This window comes from Netta rufina, assembly GCF_964035555.1.
Source record: "Netta rufina genome assembly, chromosome: 4".
Taxonomy (NCBI): Eukaryota; Metazoa; Chordata; class Aves; order Anseriformes; family Anatidae; genus Netta; species Netta rufina.
Genome location: NC_140127.1, coordinates 71,242,153 through 71,261,302, shown reverse-complemented (window position 1 = coordinate 71,261,302; position 19,150 = coordinate 71,242,153). Strand labels below are relative to the sequence as shown.

Here is a 19,150-nt window from a genome sequence, read left to right as displayed (position 1 = left end):
AACTAGACTAGACAAGAAACAGCTTCTGCCTCCTACCTCCTCCACACTCATAACTTCTGAAACTTTTCTGCCACGTTTCTTAATGTTATGAGCAAGCTATGAAAGAACACCTCCTAAAGTATGCTTTACAAAAAAAAAAAAAAAAAAAAAAGAACACAAACGTGCCAGGATTTGTGAAAAGTTCCTTTTCCTCTGCATATTACTCATTAACTATGTACGGAACAAAAGTAGAATAGTTTGGCACAATTTGCTCATAGCAGGAGGTAAAAGTTGTTTCACTTCTTGCTTCAAGATTCTTCTATGAACCCAAGGCCTGTCACCAGTTCCTTTCTTTTTCTTCTCCACTTCTTCAAATTGTGTTGTATTTACTATTTTCTATGCCAATCCTTTAATTCCCCAAACAAAGGATGAAGGCTTGTTTGTTTTTTTTTTTTTTCCTATTTTATATATAATTTGACATTTCAGTTTCCTGATTTTGTCCTTTTACTCTCCTCCCATTATTTTGTTTCCTCCCTGTCACCTGGCCCTGCCTTCTCTCTCTCTCTCTCCGTAGGCCTCCTTTTTGCACGAGGTTGCCAAAGAGCTGTGTGACCTAACCAAGCCGTTCTTCCTCCACTGGTCAATCTTTCCCTACACAGCAACAAATGCACGTGTGCTTTTCCCACTGAAGGAACTCTAAGAAAACTCTCCCAAATCACTTTCTCCCTCACAATTGTCTTGAGGCTCTACATACCTGCCACCCCTGCCTTAAGGCCTTCTTTGCCCTATCCTCTCTATTGCTACATGATCCCAAATTCTTTCCTCACAGTCACTCTTACTCAAGCTGCCTCATACCTGGGTCCAGAAGCCTGTTTCCAAGAATCTTTTCCACCAGTGAACGGCATTCTTTTTAATGTCAGACTGATTACCTGCCATCAGCAGCAAATTCTGCAGCACCTGGCAGAATATCAAGCACGAACAGTTCTACCCACACCTTAAAAGCAGTAGCTCAGAGTCAACCCTTCTCTCTAACTACTAAGACATACACTAAGACGCTAAACTATTTCCTTCCTAGCCAGGGCATTAAAAATCTCCTCCATTTTCATGAAATTCAATTCCCTTACACACACCAACTAGGGCTATAAACAAGCAAAGAGGAAATCAAAACATTTTGCTCCTTTGAAATCAACTCCAGAACCGACATGCTGACATGTTTATTTTGTTGTTGGTTTTTGCCCTTTTTTAAAGCAGTGTATTTGTTGCACATATGCTAACATGCATTATCTGATACTAAAAATACACATCTACACCCTTTGTTTCATGAATTCCCCCCCCCCAGATTTCATCCTTCCAAAGCTGTTTTGATATTTTAGTCTGTATCTGTCACCCTAACTATTGACACACTGACTCCAAAGGCCTGAAAGCATTCCAGTTCAAGTGAAGAACAGTTTCCAGGTTCCAAGTAGCCCAGGGCAGGACCCCACAGCAAGCATTTCTGAAATATTTCGAGTCTTTCCTTCCCCTTTTGAAGGCAGTCAATGATGTTCAGGTTTTTTCTTCTATTCCAAACCTTGGAGTGACTGGTAAAGTGACGGGACATTTACGTAATGCCTATACCACCCAGCATGCAGAAGACACCGGGGTAGACAGTTTTCTAAGCTGTATTGCTTCTGTCATCTAGTTATAACGATAACTAAAACCAAACAACACACAGTCACAATTTTAAGAGCCATTCTACTCTGAGGAGTGATTGTTTGCTCACATTTGCTACAGAGGGATTCTGATGTGACCAAAGAGCTCTGAAATATGCTTTGAGGTTAGCCCTGCCTGCACCGACAGAGCTCTAAAAGCAGTTGCCCCATCAATAACATCTCTGGGCTGTCCTCAGTAGGGCTGGATTCACAGCTGCTTCAAACCGACCTACGGGAAATTGGTCCTCTGCTTTTAGATGGAGGAGAAAGCTTTTTTTTTTTACTGACCTTACAGGCAACGTTAGCTCCGTAATGCACAAACAACAAAAAAGGAGCAAAACAACCTACCAGAATCTGTGCACTCAACAGGAAAGCTTTATTTTACTTGCATGCTAAAAATAGCTGGTTGTCAGCTGCCTGCTGCTGTAGCCTTTTTTTTTTTTAAACACTTCATTTCATAACAGCTCTACACTTTCTTTGTGACACAAACTGAGTATTTCTGACAAAGAAGGGTAGAACTATGGTTTCCCCCCACCACGAGCAAAGAGCTGATAAAACTAATTCATGCTAGATCTTAGGTTTCCTCTGAGAGCAGAGGGCAACACCCAAGCCTTAAATGGCCCTTCCAAACACTTACAATGCATTTTCACACAGGTCAAAAACTTGAAGTTTCACATAAAGTTGTTAAGATAAAGGTATTTTTAAACACAAATGGCTCTTACTGTGTGGTTCGATCGTAGACATAACTTCCTTCTCAGATATTACAAGCTGACAGAAGTGGTCCCCGATGTTGGCCAGGATGTACTTCGCTGTGTCCAGATCCAGACCCACAACGTTTTTTGACAAAGGCAGCCACAAGCTGATAGCCTCAGGGTCATACTTGTTCGGAGTTAAGAAGCCTTCCTCACGCAGTAACCCATGCTTATTGAACTGCAACCTGTGGAAAGAGGGGGTGGGGGAAAGAGAAAAGCCCATTACTTCAAATATTTCATTACTTCACATTCGGCCCAGTGAGTCAATGCTTACACTGTAAACGTGTACACCATGTGTCAGGGAGTTGAACACTTCATGATTGCAAAGGACATGACTAAACATACTTGTCAGAAGTGCTAGACGTGTTTAATATACTGTTCATTTAAAGAAAAGGAGACTCATAACAGTTTCTATAGTAAGGTGGGCTTTCTAAAGACGTTTTTTTAATCACACTAAAATTATCAGGTTAACATCATTTTAAAATTGTGCTTGCTTTAAGGATCATATCCAGAGGAAGCAACAGTAAGGGATTCATCTAGAACCAGGTACAACTCAGAACACAAGTGTTACTTAAAAACATTATATTTAAGTAGCCATTGGTTTTGAAGTAGCTGCCAAAAAGTTTCAAAGAACCCATCCGTTTTCTACAGCAAAGTCTGAAGATATATTCTCGAGTGATTCTGACAGGCAGAAAGAGTGAGATCTGGACTTGTTAGGAGATTATTAAGTAAAAAAGCGATCTAGAGTTATGCTTATGTTTTCAGGAATCTTTTTATTAAGTGCTATTGAGGGAATCTGACTTGTGATGACAACACCTGCTCACTGCATCACTGTGAGTGGCCTGGAAACATGCTGGTGGCTGATATTACAGAGAACAGCAGTTTTCAGACTTCGCAGATTTCATGTTCAATAAACACGGATTGTTCTATTCACTTTGACTTGTGAACTGAAGGATTCAGCTGCAGTCAAGTCTCAGTTTTTTTTTTTACTCTGCGAAGATGAATTAGCATGGTGTGTTGTTACACACATTTGAGCATTTCAACGAATGCCACAATTATCTCAAGACTTACTACAGTAAATCTGTACTGGAGGATAAATCACAGATTAGTAACGCATCTTTGTGTTTAAGCTTTCAGCTACATGTCCTGCTTTTTTTTTTTGGGTGTTGAAGAAGAGAGAAAGAAACCTCAAGAAACAAACAATGGAAAAGAATATTTTCTTGTCAATAAAACGTCTGTAATTTTTCTGCTTTCAAGTTTTCTCTCTTCAAAAGCTCTTCAGGCATAGAACTTCTTTCTTGGGCCCCTCGCTACAAGAAGGACATGGAGATGCTTGAGCGGGTCCAGAGAAGGGCGACGAAGCTGGTGAGGGGCCTGGAGAACAAGTCCTACGAGGAGCGGCTGAGGGAGCTGGGCTTGTTCAGCCTGGAGAAGAGGAGGCTCAGGGGCGACCTTATCGCTCTCTACAGGTACCTTAAAGGAGGCTGTAGCGAGGTGGGGGTTGGCCTGTTCTCCCACGTGCCTGGTGACAGGACGAGGGGGAATGGGCTTAAGTTGAGCCAGGGGAGTTTTAGGTTGGATGTTAGGAAGAACTTCTTTACCGAAAGGGTTGTTAGACATTGGAACAGGCTGCCCAGGGAAGTGGTGGAGTCACCATCCCTGGAGGTCTTCAAAAGACATTTAGATGTTGGATATGGTTTAGTGGGGACTGTTAGCGTTAGGTCAGAGGTTGGACTCGATGATCTTGAGGTCTCTTCCAACCTAGAAATTCTGTGATTCTGTGATTCTACCTAGAGACCCCCCCAAAGAAACCCGTTCCTCTGAAAATCAGAAGTAGAGCTAAGGATTGGTAAGCTTTCTGTCTCCCTTGTGGGAGGTGGTATTTGTTTTTCTTCTCTTATATAAGAAGTGTTACTTTTCCCCTACATAACACAGTCCATATCTCAAAATTTAGATGGCTGGGGGGAAAATAAGTAGAGGCACGCAACATCTGGACTTGAGATCAAACAGTTCATGGAAAAAATTTATACAGCTTGAAAACAAAGGAGAGGACATGTTAAAAACAGCCAAACACAACAGTTTGACAACATCCACCCTGGGCTTACAGATGTGCTTCAAATAACAGTTTAAAGCCCTTTTTGAAAGGGTTCCTTATGGTGGCTTAAGAACTGAAGACAGAAAACAACCAAAGGCCTTGACTGTTCAGCTCAAATAAAAATAAGAATCAGGCACAGAGGGGAAGATCTGAAGCTGCAGATCAGGTTTGGAGAAAGCAAACAGCACTCAGCGCTCACTGGGTTTTCCTCAAAGTTGCCTTGCCCCCCTTCCCCACCTGCTCTCCTCAAAACCCAGTAAACATGCTGATTAAGTGTTTTTATAGCAAGCCTAGAGAAACAAACTCCCAAGCATGAAGTGGAAAAAAAAAAGAAAAAATGGAGCAAAACACAAGATGAAACCAGGGCTTTGCCCATCACTCTTCTATTGTTCTGGGCTGAAAGGCCACGGTCACTTACTGGAACTCTTCCCCAGCTGTAAATGTGTCTAACATTTCACGTGTCCCACTGCTGAACCCTGGGGGACAAGCATGGAGTCTAACCTCTCGATAGCACCTCCTGTACAACCAAGCTGAAGCACTCAAACTAAACTCCAGTTATCCCCCTGGCATTCAGCCCAGAATAGCAAAATAAACAGCTCAAACTCCTGCCAAAATATTTTCTATTCAAATTAAGTTGTTAGAAGATTTCTAAGTGCTAGAAAAACACACGCAACCCCTCCTTGCTTAGGTATCCTGGCCTTATAGCTTAACAGCTATGCGCTGACAGCCAGCAGTTTTAAATCAGAGCCCTGAATGGGAACAAGTCAACCACAAAGCTGTTCTTCACCTGGCCCAGGAAAAGAAGATCCACGTTATAGCTAACAGTGAGCACTCAACAGCCAGCCTTGGAGAGAAGAAATAACAAGACAGATGGCCAACTCCAACAAGTGGCTTGTTCTTCATGTTTAACTACCACCAAGATCTACGCAGTTAATATTTCTCTTACCTTCTGAAGTGAAAGAATCGACAGAAGACAGTGGACTCTCTCTGATCTTTGTTCTTTCGGTAACTGTCCAGGCGGCACTCCCTGCATTTATGCAGGTGAGGTGCGATGTTATTGCAGGAGCCATCCTGTACAAACGCCTCTCCGCTCTGCTGCAGCTTCTTCACTTTAGCAGCATCTGCTAAAATTGACTTGCGGACCATGACTGTGGGGAAGAGCAGTGAGAGTTACACAACTAATTAGCTCATCATATAAAGGTGCAAGCAAAGGTCTTGTCATGAAACAGACCTGTGTCAACCTTTCCTATACATGTTACATTACACTGAAACAAAGTAATTGTAAAATATTTGCTGTCTGCAGAAACCTTATCAAGGTGTAGACCCACATAGTCAAGTCACAGCCTGGGGACCCAACCTTAATAGATCCATTCGTCCCTCACAGAAAACTATTTCAAAAGAGCGGCTGCTTCCAATGAAAGTACTTCTACTACCAGGGCTTGAGTATCTGAGCATGGAGGAGACTTCAAAAGTACTGAGGGCAGATGTACAAATCCATTTCACAGCCCTCAAGGTGCAGTGGATTTCAGCAGCTCACCGTAGGAGATGCCAAACGTCTCTCTGCCTCCCACACTGCAGGTGAGACCCAGCAGTGACTGCTTGGCTGGCTGTTTGCCCTCCTTAGTTAAGGAACAGCACGTGGTAGTACAAGACCAAGCAACACGAGATTAGAAAGAAGGAGGTGGGTGTGCAGGGAGATTCCCAGAAGCAGGACGATCAGCTGCACCGACACACGGCACAGACACATTTAAGGAGCTGGGCTCCTGGTGACAGCTACAGCAATTCCCATCCTGCCACACATGGAAAACTTGGAGCACAGCAAGTGGAACCAGGCCACAAATAACACAGTGGCCTTTTTTTTTTTTATTTTTCTTCTTGACAAGTCATCAAAGGAAAGTCCCTTTTGAACAAAGCTTTGTTGAGAACATCCACTTCTCATTACAATTACAAAATTCAGGGCCACAGCTAAAAAAAAAAGCAGCCTCATTACACCATCAGCTTCTGCATCCCAAACAGAACTGTGTTCCTGTAACCTGTTTTGCCATTCTGTTCTTGGAGATATTTTGTAAAAAAACTTTGTTTCTAGGAATTATTAGTCCTTTTTTCCTTTTGCGGGAAAGAATATTTTCCTGGTTTATTGCATTGACCTTGTGAAAGAGCCCACAAATGACTCAAATTCCAGATCACTTGCTCGCACAGTCTAAATTACTGTTTTTGTGTACGTTACAAAGGATACACTTGTATGACATCACACAGAAACCACAAGGACTTTCAAATGACAGCAAGTTTTAAAAAATACTTGCCATTATCCTGGATCTTGGCACTTCCAGTCCAGAAGTTTTCATTTTCGCTTCTCTCAAAAAGAGCCTCACTTGAATTTCTCCTAATAAAGAATTCCATGTCTGCGTGTTCGTCAATCTTGTTTCCTTTTTGGCTGTTCTGGCTGTTACAGCTGCTTTGTGATTTAACTCCAGACTCAGGAAGAGAGAGAAGATGAGCATCGGAGGTTGAGGGCCGACAATCTAAAGTCCTCTGCAGTTCAGCAGTGCTGTTGACTCTTGGTATTGCTACGGGAGAGTTAAGGTGTTGCATCTGTTTTGCAGAAACGCATTCTTTTGGAAAGTTTGTGGTGGGCTTCATTAGAGGTTCGTTTGTATTTTTCAAGCTGGTTTCCTTTCCGTTAGCTGAATCAGTCACAGACGAAGATCTTGAGGTTGTCAAAGAGGTATATTTACCATTTTGATCGTTAGGATTTTGTGTTTGTTCTTTAGATATATACGTCACTTTGGGGAAGGCCATCAATTCGTCCTTCAATGGTTTAACTCCAGCATTAAGACAAGAAGGATGAGTTTCTGGTAAGCTCCGTCTACATGTGCTAAAACATAACACGAAATAGTTAGAGAAGTACGTATCAAACAAACCACAGCATCACCTCTTCAAACCCAGTCATGTTTAGATCTTGAAGAAAGAAATTTAACCAGATACTTTTAATTCTGACATTCGAAGACATAAAATTGTGTGATGTACAATAGATCTGCATTTGATTTTTGTTTATTATTATTTTTTAAGAGCTGAAACCAAGTGATAGAACTGTACAAGCACAGATGTGCACATTTAGCTACTGCAGCTACTCCACTACCTTCTCACAACTAAAGTTACTTTTGCATTTCTCCACGTAACTGTATAACCAAACACATTTCACATGCATGTTTAAATTAGAAGGTTCCAATACTCCAGAAACTTCAGCAGGGACTGTGCTTCTGGCTGACACAACAAGCCTGTGTTGAGACAGTAAAACTACTCCCCCACAATAAGATCAGATGAAAAGTCACGTTTTCTGCAAGCCAATCCCACTTCTTGTAAAGGAAACACAAATTCTGTGTATCAGCTATCACACTGTTTGTACTAAGTATATAAATCTTTGTGACAGAACTGGGGGTAAAGGCACCACAATGTAACCTTCGAATTCTGCTTTTGGAAAGGAGCTGTGGTTTGCACTCAGGAAAAAACAGTTACATGCTACAGTACGGTTCCCACACTTGCTCTAGTCAGAAAGCTGAATAAAGCACAGCTTTCATTTCAGACCCCAACTGCCTTTCCTCCTGCCACAGCTGCTGTAGAAGTTTGTATTTTTGAGAGATTGATCTGATTGAAAAATGCCTTGACCATGCCTCTTAAGAGTTACTTTTATCACAGAAACACAGCATCAGCTCAAATTTGTACAAGGAAAGTTTGGAGTGGTAACCTCAGTACTGAAAGGTTTTAAGCTCCACTGGATATTTTCTGGGCTCCGACAGATAACAAATAAGTTTAGAGCCAACACAAATACCTGTTGAACAGAAATGTAATTGAGGACCTGTACTTAATCTGTAAGCAAACAGCCTACAAGAAATGTGCCTGAAGGTGTCCTGTTTAGTTTTTCTCGGGAAGGCAGGTGGGGGACATGTCTGACAAGCAGTGGACACCATGGGAAGTCCTCCTGTACTTCTCATTCAACTGTGGACGGGCACAATGACACAGGAACACCAGCTTGCAACACTGAAGGGCGACTACTTCGATTTAAAGACACCCCCCCCAACACACACACAGCAAAAGCAAGAAAATTACATACCCAGTGCAATTAAATCTATCACTTTCCTATGCCAATGTTACAGAAGACTTGAGTTACTACAGTTCCGTAAAAATTACTTCTGAGTTTACTCTAAGAGCTTGAATTATTTTTGGAGGAGAATAGTCCATGCAACCATAAACTGATTCCTTACCCCTGAGGAGTTTCTGCACCAAGGTTGGGAGGAGAGTTAGCTGGCAGGGGCAAGCCTTGATGCCTTTGGTCTTTATTAGCAGGAGTACATCCTAGCAATGCTTCACCAAACACCGTTGGTACTGACCGCACATGTCCCTGACTCTGAGAAACCTGCAAGAAAGATTTTAACAGTTCTAAATATTTAAAACACCACCACCAAAACAAGTACTGCTTTACAAGGTTAAGCTTAAAAATAAAAGTATATTAGTGATTGTTTAAAAGCTTGAAGACCATTCCTCACTCGGTTCAAAAGATGTGAAGCCCTTTTAAACATTATAGCTTCCAAGAAACACTGTTCCTGTTAATTTGTTCCCCCCTCCTCCCAGTTACCACCATAGACTTCAGGTGGTGCGTGTAACATTAAGGTGGAAAGGAAGATAGAAAGCTTTGCTCTTCCTTGTTACCACCAGTGCAAAGATCTTTCAAAGTTGGTTACAGTAATCAGAAACAGCTTTCAGAGCTCTTCTGGAAATCCCAGGGAAAATTAGAACTGTGAAGTTAGAGTTTACCAAAAATCTATACGTGAACTTCCCTGCAGGGAGAAAGTCTTTGCACCAGGATTCTACAGTGGCAAGCGAAGAAATCTTGTGCTGATTAAGTATCCAGCTTTATAAAGCTACAGTTCTTTTAGGAATACAACAGGCCTATCGAATTAGGAGTCCTTAGAAACAGTTGTTTTCCATGAGACTCCCTCATCAGCTCTCAAACCCATAGCCCACTCCCACATGCTCAACTTACTGCTGCAAGTTACACCAGGCTCATTAACATCAACTCTAAAATATTTCCTTTCTGCTTTGTACAACACAGCTGTCAGACATCAAGGCAAGCTCTCAGAAAAACCTTGGGGTTTATTAACTCCACATTACAAGTCAGAGTGCTATCACACAGTGAGTTTAAAAAACAAGTTATAGCTTCAGCTTACCAATCCAACACATTCACTCCACCAAAATCAAAGAAATAGAGCTTACTTTCCTTATCCAAGTACACTCAACTATTTTCTCAAAATGCTTACGAGACATTTCCCAAAGAGTAAAAAAGTGATAAAAGATCCAGTCCTTGGAAGGCAGACCAGAAAACCAGAACTAAATAAACAGCAGCACCGCTTTAAGGAAAAACAAGCCATGAATTCAGATGGTGGTAACTCTGCTGTAGTACATTTGGAATATGAAATAAAGACTGGCTTTGTATGCATTGAGCGAGTGGCTCAATGGCTGAATGTGCAGAAAGCTCAAGAATGGCAAATTGAGTGCCTGAAAGACACTAAAGGTACTCAAGCATGAGCTATAGCAACAACACGAGCAGAGGATGATTGCGGTGCGCGAGCTACTTCATGCTGATTTGTGGCACAAACACTCTTCCTCAAAATACAAATACAAGACGGATCACTCTTGTCACTGAGGAATCTTATCTTGTACTTGCTACCTCCCTGCTGCATCCTTGTGAAGCTGTTAAAGATTTCTAATAATGATATCCAGACAGTAACTAGATCTACATGCTGACTCAGCACAGAAACCAATAATCAAAATCAAATAACCAAACCAAAACAAAAACACACAAAAAATATCCCCTACTACCACCACCGAAGAGCTTCCACAAGGCTAGCCCCACCTAAAATGTGATTTTTGAAGCACCTGGGCAAAAGTATAGGGTAAGTCTGAAGTACTGCTCTTTAGTCAAGCCAGTATTTGACATTTACATTTCTATATAAAGTTACCCAGATCTTCTCCTGGCCTTTCAGGGAGCTTTCTTAGGACAGACACCTCCCAAGTCACTCAGAAAAGAAATAAATATTGGCATGCAGGTACCCATGTTCCCTTTTTGTACTGACACAACATTCTTCCAGACCTTTATCTGTGTAGCTTGGATCCTCAAAGCATGCAAGTGTCGCTAGAGTTTTGGGGCTTAAGTACAAAACTAAATAGTTAGAGAATGAAGGCAAAAAGCAAAGGCTACGCACCTGAGAAGTGTCTTGTGCTTAATTGCACTGCAAAATACATGACTAGGCAGGCTGATGCCTGAGCACAAGGAGGGGGCAGAAAACAATTCAGAAAATGAAAACCTGACCTTCAAGGTTTAGTAACTTTTTCTCTGATTACTGCAAGGCGAGATGTTTCTACCCATGCCTAGACAAGTTTCAGTGAACACAACGTATCCTCCCAGGGATTAGGTTCATTATTCCACTTTCATACCTAATCCTTATTTAAGGCCATTCTGAGAAGTGACATGACTAAGTTACATAACACAGACACATAATGCGGTAAGACATTACCTCGGGAGAAGATTTTGTGTGTTTAGCATCAACGCTTCCACTACTCTCTGTGGATTTCCTTTTCACGCCCCCAATTTTTTTAGATTTATCTGGAATGGAAAGTGATCCAGATTAGTCCATTTTAGCACAAATTTCCAACTTGGTATCTGAAGCACAAACAATAACAGCTCTTACCACATTTTCCATTATTGTCATATATGATTTCAACATGAATTAACTCTGGATCGAGAGTTTTTAAAGCTGGAATCTTGGAAAGGAACGAAGAAAAACAACACAGGAGTCAGTTAGAGGTGGAAGTTACAGTCTGAATGTATTTATCTTAGGTGTTATGGTATAGACTATGCTTAGATACTTGACATTTGTTATTTGACAGTTCTACCAGCAGCACGAAGTAATACAGAAACACTTTGGGGTAACAGATTGCACTGCACCACACTGATCCCTACTTCCTCCTAGCTTAAAACGTAAAGGACAGAATTATAAATGGTGCTAGTGGGGATACAAATAGAAGACCCCAGCTGTTCCCCCATCTCCATTTGTAAGCCCACCTCAGCTGGTTCTTACCTCCTGACAGTTGACTTCTAGAGTCCGTGTAGCTGGATTACCATTCACAACGACTGCTGTGAACCACTGGGTAGACGGATCCAGGCTATAAATTCTAATTTTTGAACCAATGATATTTTTTCCACCTTAAAAAATAAAAGAAAAAATGCTTCAGAAAAAGGGTGCACGAAGACCAACACGTTATCCAGGTATCAATGTGAATTTGCCAACAGTACTGGATGCAAGATGAGTAAGTAAGACAGAGAACCTTGAGACAACTTCCACATAGCTGAGGGAGGAAAATAAGAGCATGATAATCTACGTTCCAGCTATCTGCTTCTCTCAAATAGTTCAATTAAGCTTCCTGGATGTTCAGACATGCAGCAGGAGCCAGGCTGACCTCCAAATTTCAGACAGTAAGACAAATCAATGGACAAGGAAGCAGAGATTCTCTGATTAGATGGGGAATTTTCCCCTTTCCAGTATTGGGGATGACAACTCTAAGCCGTAATATTTTCCTTTCCACAAAAGCAAGATGTTTCTTGCATAAGCAAACATGACTAACAAAGACGCTTGTATCTACCCGTAAGCAAGAATCTGAGGCCAGCAAATCTAAAGATAACAATTTCAATTTGACTAAGTAGCAGCCTTTGTGTAAAGCTTTGGAAGTTTAAAAAAACACTACTTGAAGACAGCGAGTAACTCCCAGTAATTTCAGTGAGCTATCAAAAGAGATATCATTTGATATCTCTTTCACAGGAGTCAGGACACCTACACACGCCTAAATTGTGCACTCGCTCTTACAACAGAAGGACTTAACATTGGAAAATGTGAGGAATCGTGGGGAATTCAGTCATTGCTGCAAAAGCAGAATCAGTATATTTTTTTCTATAAAAAAGCTTTAATTCCTAGAATGGATTATTATAATTTCCACCATCAGCGCAAAGATTTCCCTTTTGATTTCGGTATTTATTGATGAAATTTTCTGCTACAGAGCATGCTTATACCTTGTACCAAGCGTGTTTCATCTAAGTGTTTCTTCACCAAAGCCTGAATTTCCTCATTAACATTTTGATCGTCCTTAAGATGAAGCCTGGAACTGTCCACATCCTATTTAGAAGCAAAATATAGAAGTTGGCATTAAGGATAAAGCTTCTGATTAACAAAGAGGCATGAGTATTTAGAAACAAGATAGCAGCAATTCATACATGCCCAACAAGTTTCTCATTATTCCGTGTTCCTTCAGTTCCCACGATATCATATTTATTAACCCAGACATCACTTCCTTACCACTAACCTGGGACAACGACCAACAAGCCAGGCTGGAGGGAGCTCTCCAGATCCACTTTAATATTGCTCTAAAGAACAAAATCTGACTTTTACTACATCACTAATGAGAACTAAGTTTAACTGAACTAATTTAGGATCAGGTTCTTAGAACTAGTGGATACAGATTTTATAATAGTCCTAAAGAGCTGTAAATGCAGATAGTTTGAGTTTTGTTTCTATTTATTTTATAACAATAGTGCCTGGATCCAGTGCCATGTCAAGACACCATTATACATTATAAAACATTCATATGAATGAAAACAGAGGCATCTAAATTGTTCATAATTATTCAGCACCATGTATTTACATCCCCTCTTCTATTTTTAACTAAAATAAGCTCCTCAACAACATTCAGCATTCCTAAATCGGAAGTTGAGAGCAAGTTTTTAACAATGGCTCAGAGTACCAATAAGAAAAAAAAGATTTTTTTTTTTTTTTTTTAATATCCAAAGCACTGCTCTGGTATTTGTAAGAAGCAGAAGGCTCGAGAGCCAGCAGTGAGAGAACTGTTATTCAAGATGCCAGAAAATTAGCTTTCTCCATTGCAATATTGAGATGAGGCTTCCATATAAAGAAATCTTTACTTGCTTTTTGAGCCAACGCAGGCAAGCTGACAATCTGCAACTTGCATTTAGTTTTAAGGCTGGTTTTTGTTAGTTCCTCAGAATAAGTGGTCTACTTGCTGACTGGTGACAAGTTAAAGTAGTAGAACATTAATGGTGGCACTACCAGTGGGCTCTCCGTGGGACTAATTTCTACTTTCTACTAATTTCATTCAGGGTTTCAAGGGTCTTTTCTAGAAAGGTTTAATCCTTTCCCAGCAGCAGATCCTATTCCTCGTAACGCCTGACCAGTCAGCCACGCAGGGCAATTGTTTCAGCCTGCCTCTGCCTAATTTTCACTAACAAATTTTCCTCCTGGTGCTCAACAAAGGCATTATAATTCAACCACCTCGTTTACATCCTGCCCACTTCCACAATTGTTTCAGATTAGAAGTCATGTGTTTCCATTGAGCAGCAAGATTTATTCCAGACATCTCTGCAATTCCTTTCACAGCCACGGTCACAAAAGGGAAACGTTCCAGATTTTCCCCTGCCATCAACACAATGCAACTGCTGCCACCTGAGCTGAATCTCTCTCCTGCTACACTCCCTCATCCAGCTGTGCTATATGACCTGGACACACACCACACCCAGAATTGACATTTATGAGTTGTGGCAGTACACACCTACTCCAAGTTTTTACCCGTTTAAAGCCTTGCATTTAGAACACATTAACTTCAGATATCTTAAACAGCAAGATAAGAAGGTTTACATGTCACGTTTATGATGCCATACAAAGTTACCTGGATGGGTGTCAAAAGGTCTTTAGAAAGAAAAACACATCTCTCTTCGCCCAGATAGCGCACCGACACCATTGATCCCAAACCAGCTTTGTCCACTAAGGATTTGTACGTCTAGAAAAGTGATAAGCATTTTCTTAGGAGCAGAGTAAGATCTCATCATGTCTCGTGTTCATTTAGTTACAATAATTTTAGTTTTGCATCTGTTTCCCTGTTAAGGTCTCCCATCTACATGTAACTCTTGAAATAAAGTAAGTGTATAATAAACTTTCTCATACAAGCCTAATAAAGAAGTCACTGGATTATATTTGAAATTCATTTCATTTATTAGAAAGAGTAACGAATTGACGTTAGGTGGCTGTCATTAACAATCATTAACCACTCATCCTAACATGAATAATTTACTAGCATGAGGAGTTCCAACTGGGGACGTGTTCATGAAGACCCCTCCTCATGGTAGAGCAGAAGAATATCTAGCACAGCACTGAAGAGCTGCTGCAGGGCTTGCAGGTGAGTTCTTAAAGCTCACACAGCACTGATAACATACCGAAGCCTTAGTTTAGGCATGAATGATGACTTAGCCTCAGAGTTATACCACTCCAGTCCAACGATCTTGTCTTCAGGTAAACCAAAGGCTTTAAGAGCAGCCACGAAACAAAGACTTTAAGAAGCTTCTGAACTCTTCTTAATATGTACAACATGAAATTTTGTCTAGCCCTTCAGCTAACAGCCCTGAGTGGGTACACATTTGGTGCCTGGAATATCACAAGCAGCAAGAATAACTCCCCCTTATGCAAAAGGTCCATTTATGCCCCATTTAAAAGAGAAGAGGAGGAAAAAATTGTTCTGATAGAGTATGTGTGGGGGTTTCTGAAGGACTGGTCACGCAAAGAAAGATTTTCTTCCCCTTTGCTGCTTTAAATTCAGTTACAACAGCACTAGGAAAGGGGCAGTATCACTGTAAGAGCAAAAGCAAGCATTCCAGGAGCTACTGGGCATTACAAGTTTTGCAAAGCCATTCTATTTGTCAGAAACATACTCTCCTGTACACTCAAATCAATTGCAGTAATCAAAATTTATTTATTTAAATCCCCACATGCCTTTTGTGACCTTTCTTTCCTCCCTTGAGTGGTAGGAAAGGGGGAAAACATCTTTGCCAAGGTAAGTTCCAACACTGTGCTTTACTTTACCCCACCTCACTCCTACAATGAGCTACCTAACACATACACTGCATGAACTGAGCCTTTAAACACACCACGGAAAGAAACCTTGTGGATAAAATGGAGATGTGAACTGTTCAGATGCACGTAAAGAACCAACAGCTAAGTTGAAATAAGCAGAATTTCAGAACATATCAGCAAAATCTAGTAGTAGATATATTGATATTATTGCAAGGGGAAGGAAATAAAGTTAAGGACTCCTCTTTCCACTTCTTCTCCCACCCTGTTTAGCTCTATATCCAGCGAGTATCTGTTCAGATCAGCTTTGCTTAAAACAAACCTCAGCTAACATGCACAACTAGCTTAGGAGTAGCAATACCCAAAGCAGCCAAGTAAAACTACACTGGCTGCATACATTAGCAGAGAAAAATCCTCCGTTCACCTCCACCAGCTGATCTGCACTGCCAGCCATGCATGGCAGTTGCAGGAGGCTTCCATTTCTGGCTTGGGAGGTGTAGCTCAGGTATTTATATGCACAAAAACTAGAGCTCGCAAGTGAGCCGTGGCAGACAGCCATCACGTAAGAGTCATTCAAATTATTTTTGTCTCAGATCATGAATTACTGAAGAATTAGCAGTACTTGAGGCACAGTACAAAGAACCTAAGATAAAAGTAGTGAGCAGTAAGCCCCGTGCTTAGAAGATGGCCATGCAGAGCCCAAGTGAGTCAGGCCAACTGTGTACTTGCCATGGCAGGCCACTGGATAGGCGTTATAGAACTGCCTTGAGTTCTTCTTTCGGCCAGCACCAGCTTTTGCTCCACCAGGAATGCTTTCATCTTATGGCAGTAGACCTCTATCCATCTTCTTTTTTCCCATGACTCATCATCAAATTCCACACAAATCTGCAGAAAGGAAGGAAAGGAAATAGCTTAATATTCCATCCCATACAAGATAAACATCATAAACAACATTTTCTTCTAAAAAATTAATTAGAAGCACAATGAGAACAAGAATATTGCCCTCCTGTCACACAATTAAGTGATCATCAAAGCATCCTAGACTGACTTAGGGTTTCTAAGTGTAGTTAAAGTTAATTGGCTCGTCATCATTACTGTCACACAAAACATTCCCATTGCTATGTAACTCGATGACCTTCCCATCTCAAAAAGCCCTCTATTGATCAAGGGGAGTTCGCTGGCCCACCAGTGTTTACAGTCAGGGAAAAAAAGCAAACAAGCAAAAACAACCTTTAAAGGACTGTGTAGGACAGTAGCACATGCATTGCCCACTATATTTAGGGCGTTTGATGAGTTGTTTTTCCAGAAATATTTTCAGAATAAGAGTCCCAAAGAAAAACTTCAGTTATTTTATTGGAAGCCCAAGCGAGAGTAAGCCAGTAAAGGAGATGAAATTACATAGTGTGGTTGTTTCCTGCCTGCTTTTAATTGATATTCATCTCCACAAATCTCTGAAGCACGTATACAAACTTTTCAAGAGGAAAGCAGTTGTCACTGTGCTAAAAACATGTTTTCTTGGCCAACTTCTTTGAGGTGGCATTGCCATTCTTTGATAAGCAACACTGAGATGATCAAAGGATTGGGGAAAAAAAAAAAAACAAAAAAAACCACACCACAAATAAAACCTTGCCTGGCTACAGGAATTTAAATAACTCAGTAGAGAACGACACCTTCAGAGATCTCTCCTCCTTCCCAGGAAATAACACTGTCCTAAATATAGCACCTAGCTCGTTTACCCTAGAAGTGGAGAAGCTTTAATTGAGCGAATCTTAGAAACTTCCCCTTGCGATCAGCTTCCCTGCGAGGGGAGAGGCAAGTAAGAGCATGCACACCGAGTGGCACGATCGCAGGCAGGAACTGCAGCCCTGACGGGTGCAGAACCGAATTGAGGCATCCTGAAGTTCACGGAAACGGTGAAAGAGATAAGCAAACAGCACAACTACCAGAACCAGAATGGCTTGTTTTGGCTGCAGTATCAACACTGCTCAAAGCAGGAAAATACGGTTGAGAAAAGGCTTGCCAACATCACAGGCAATCGTTCATTTCTGGAGCTCGGTCCTGACGTTCTGTGAGAAGCAAGGCGGGAAAGATTAAGGATTTCTACTCTTCTGGATGCTTTTTTCAATCCGTCACTACCTCAGGTGGTCCTAGACATTGCTTTTCCTTGAGACAGAGGGAAGGAGGCAGCACGTATTTTGGAACGAGAACTTCTTTATGCCTCAATTGTCTGCTTTACCACTTCTTCTACGCTTTTACTACAGAACACACGAAGTTAATCGCTTCTGGCAGCACCGTAACCAACTACAAGGCACTCAGTGGAGCACTGAAGTCCCCCAGAGCACCTGCTCCTTCTCCCTTTTAGTCCCAGAGAAAGCCCTCAAGAAGTTTTCTGCAACAACATCCTTCTCCACACAGCAAGTAAGGGAAGGGCACGGCCCCGTGGGGCAAGCTCCACCCCAGGTACACACACAGGACCAGAAGCTCAGCCTCCAACAGCTCGGGACTCTCCACAACACCCCCCAAAGTTTGCACGTTCAAAAAATAAATGGAAAGCTGAGCTTCCTTCTTGTTCAGAAAGGTGCTTCCTCGGTTAACCAGAGGTCACGAAACTCTCCCCGTTAAAAAAATAAGGAAACAATTTTAATGGGAAGACTTGTCATGGGACAGCCCGCCCAAATCCCTTGCAGAAACAAACTGGAGTACCAAGATTCTGTTACTGTACCGAAGTTTTGGCCTTAGCAAATACTTTATATCCTAAAAATACTTCAGGTAGCTTTCCTGGCTACAGTTCCTAAAGAGGTGCTTACAGGCTTCTGTCAAAGCCTCCCAATTTCCCCCCAGAACACACAGTTAATGAATTACACCAAGCTTGCAATAATTGATGGGGCACAGAAGAAGCCCACCAGCAATCACCATCAAGAAGCAGCCACCATGCAAGAAGAGTCTCCGAGCCTCCAGCCCCACGCACAGATTTGCTACATCTGCAGCACTGATTGAAGACAACAGAACCATTTGTTCCTTATCAGCTCCTTCAGAGCAGAAGAAAGAAATGCCAGCACTCCGAAAAGGAGCATTTTGGTTCCGTAAGCACCTCCAGGGGAGAAAATCGCTTACAAGCAAGGTCTCCAAGCACACTTGGGGAACGCACAAGCAGGTAATTCCTGCACATCGGCCACGAGAAAAAGTTCTGAAGGCGCTGGTGGAACACAACCACCTCCAGTTAGTTCGGGGCCATTTCCGGCAACAGTGCCAGCACCTTGGGGCACTTCAGCCGGCGTGCCAGCTGGGCAGGGAGGCTCACGGGGTTTGGTTTTCTCCTTCTTCCACCAACCTCTGCCCCAAAAGCAGGGGGTGTTTGTGAGGTCTGACACCCCGTGTGCCTCACAGCCCGCAGCAGGACTCCGTGAGGCGAGCGGCCTCCCCGAAGGCCTGTGGGGGCAGCTGGCGCTTACCTTGAGGTCTGGCTTGGAGATGTCGGTGTGGGAGACGGCGCGGATCCTGCCCGCCTTCCAGGGCCACTCGGCCACGCGCTCCGTGTCCCAGGGCCCCTCGTCGTCGCCCAGCAGGCTGAGGAAGCGCTTGCCCACCAGCAGCGACCAGCTGCCCTCCAGCCTCAGCACCATCTTAACTCATGGAGGGGGAGGGCGAGGCCGAAGAAGCAACGGAGAG

The 19,150-nt window shown here is 42.2% G+C and overlaps 1 protein-coding gene across 1 annotated transcript in view; it reads right to left on the bottom strand.

Moving 5' to 3' along the window:
- Nucleotides 1–19,150, bottom strand: part of KDM3A (lysine demethylase 3A) — a 32,291-nt gene extending 13,141 nt beyond the window's left edge. Inside the window, exons 1-11 of the mRNA XM_084286495.1 lie at nt 18,934–19,150; nt 16,211–16,366; nt 14,307–14,417; nt 12,640–12,742; nt 11,654–11,778; nt 11,264–11,336; nt 11,090–11,178; nt 8,780–8,931; nt 6,821–7,392; nt 5,464–5,665; nt 2,393–2,607 (exon numbers count right to left, since the gene is read on the bottom strand). Of these exons, the coding sequence (XP_084142621.1) occupies nt 2,393–2,607; nt 5,464–5,665; nt 6,821–7,392; nt 8,780–8,931; nt 11,090–11,178; nt 11,264–11,336; nt 11,654–11,778; nt 12,640–12,742; nt 14,307–14,417; nt 16,211–16,366; nt 18,934–19,104 (1,969 nt within the window). The 5' untranslated portion in view covers nt 19,105–19,150. The remainder of the gene's footprint in view (nt 1–2,392; nt 2,608–5,463; nt 5,666–6,820; nt 7,393–8,779; nt 8,932–11,089; nt 11,179–11,263; nt 11,337–11,653; nt 11,779–12,639; nt 12,743–14,306; nt 14,418–16,210; nt 16,367–18,933) is intronic.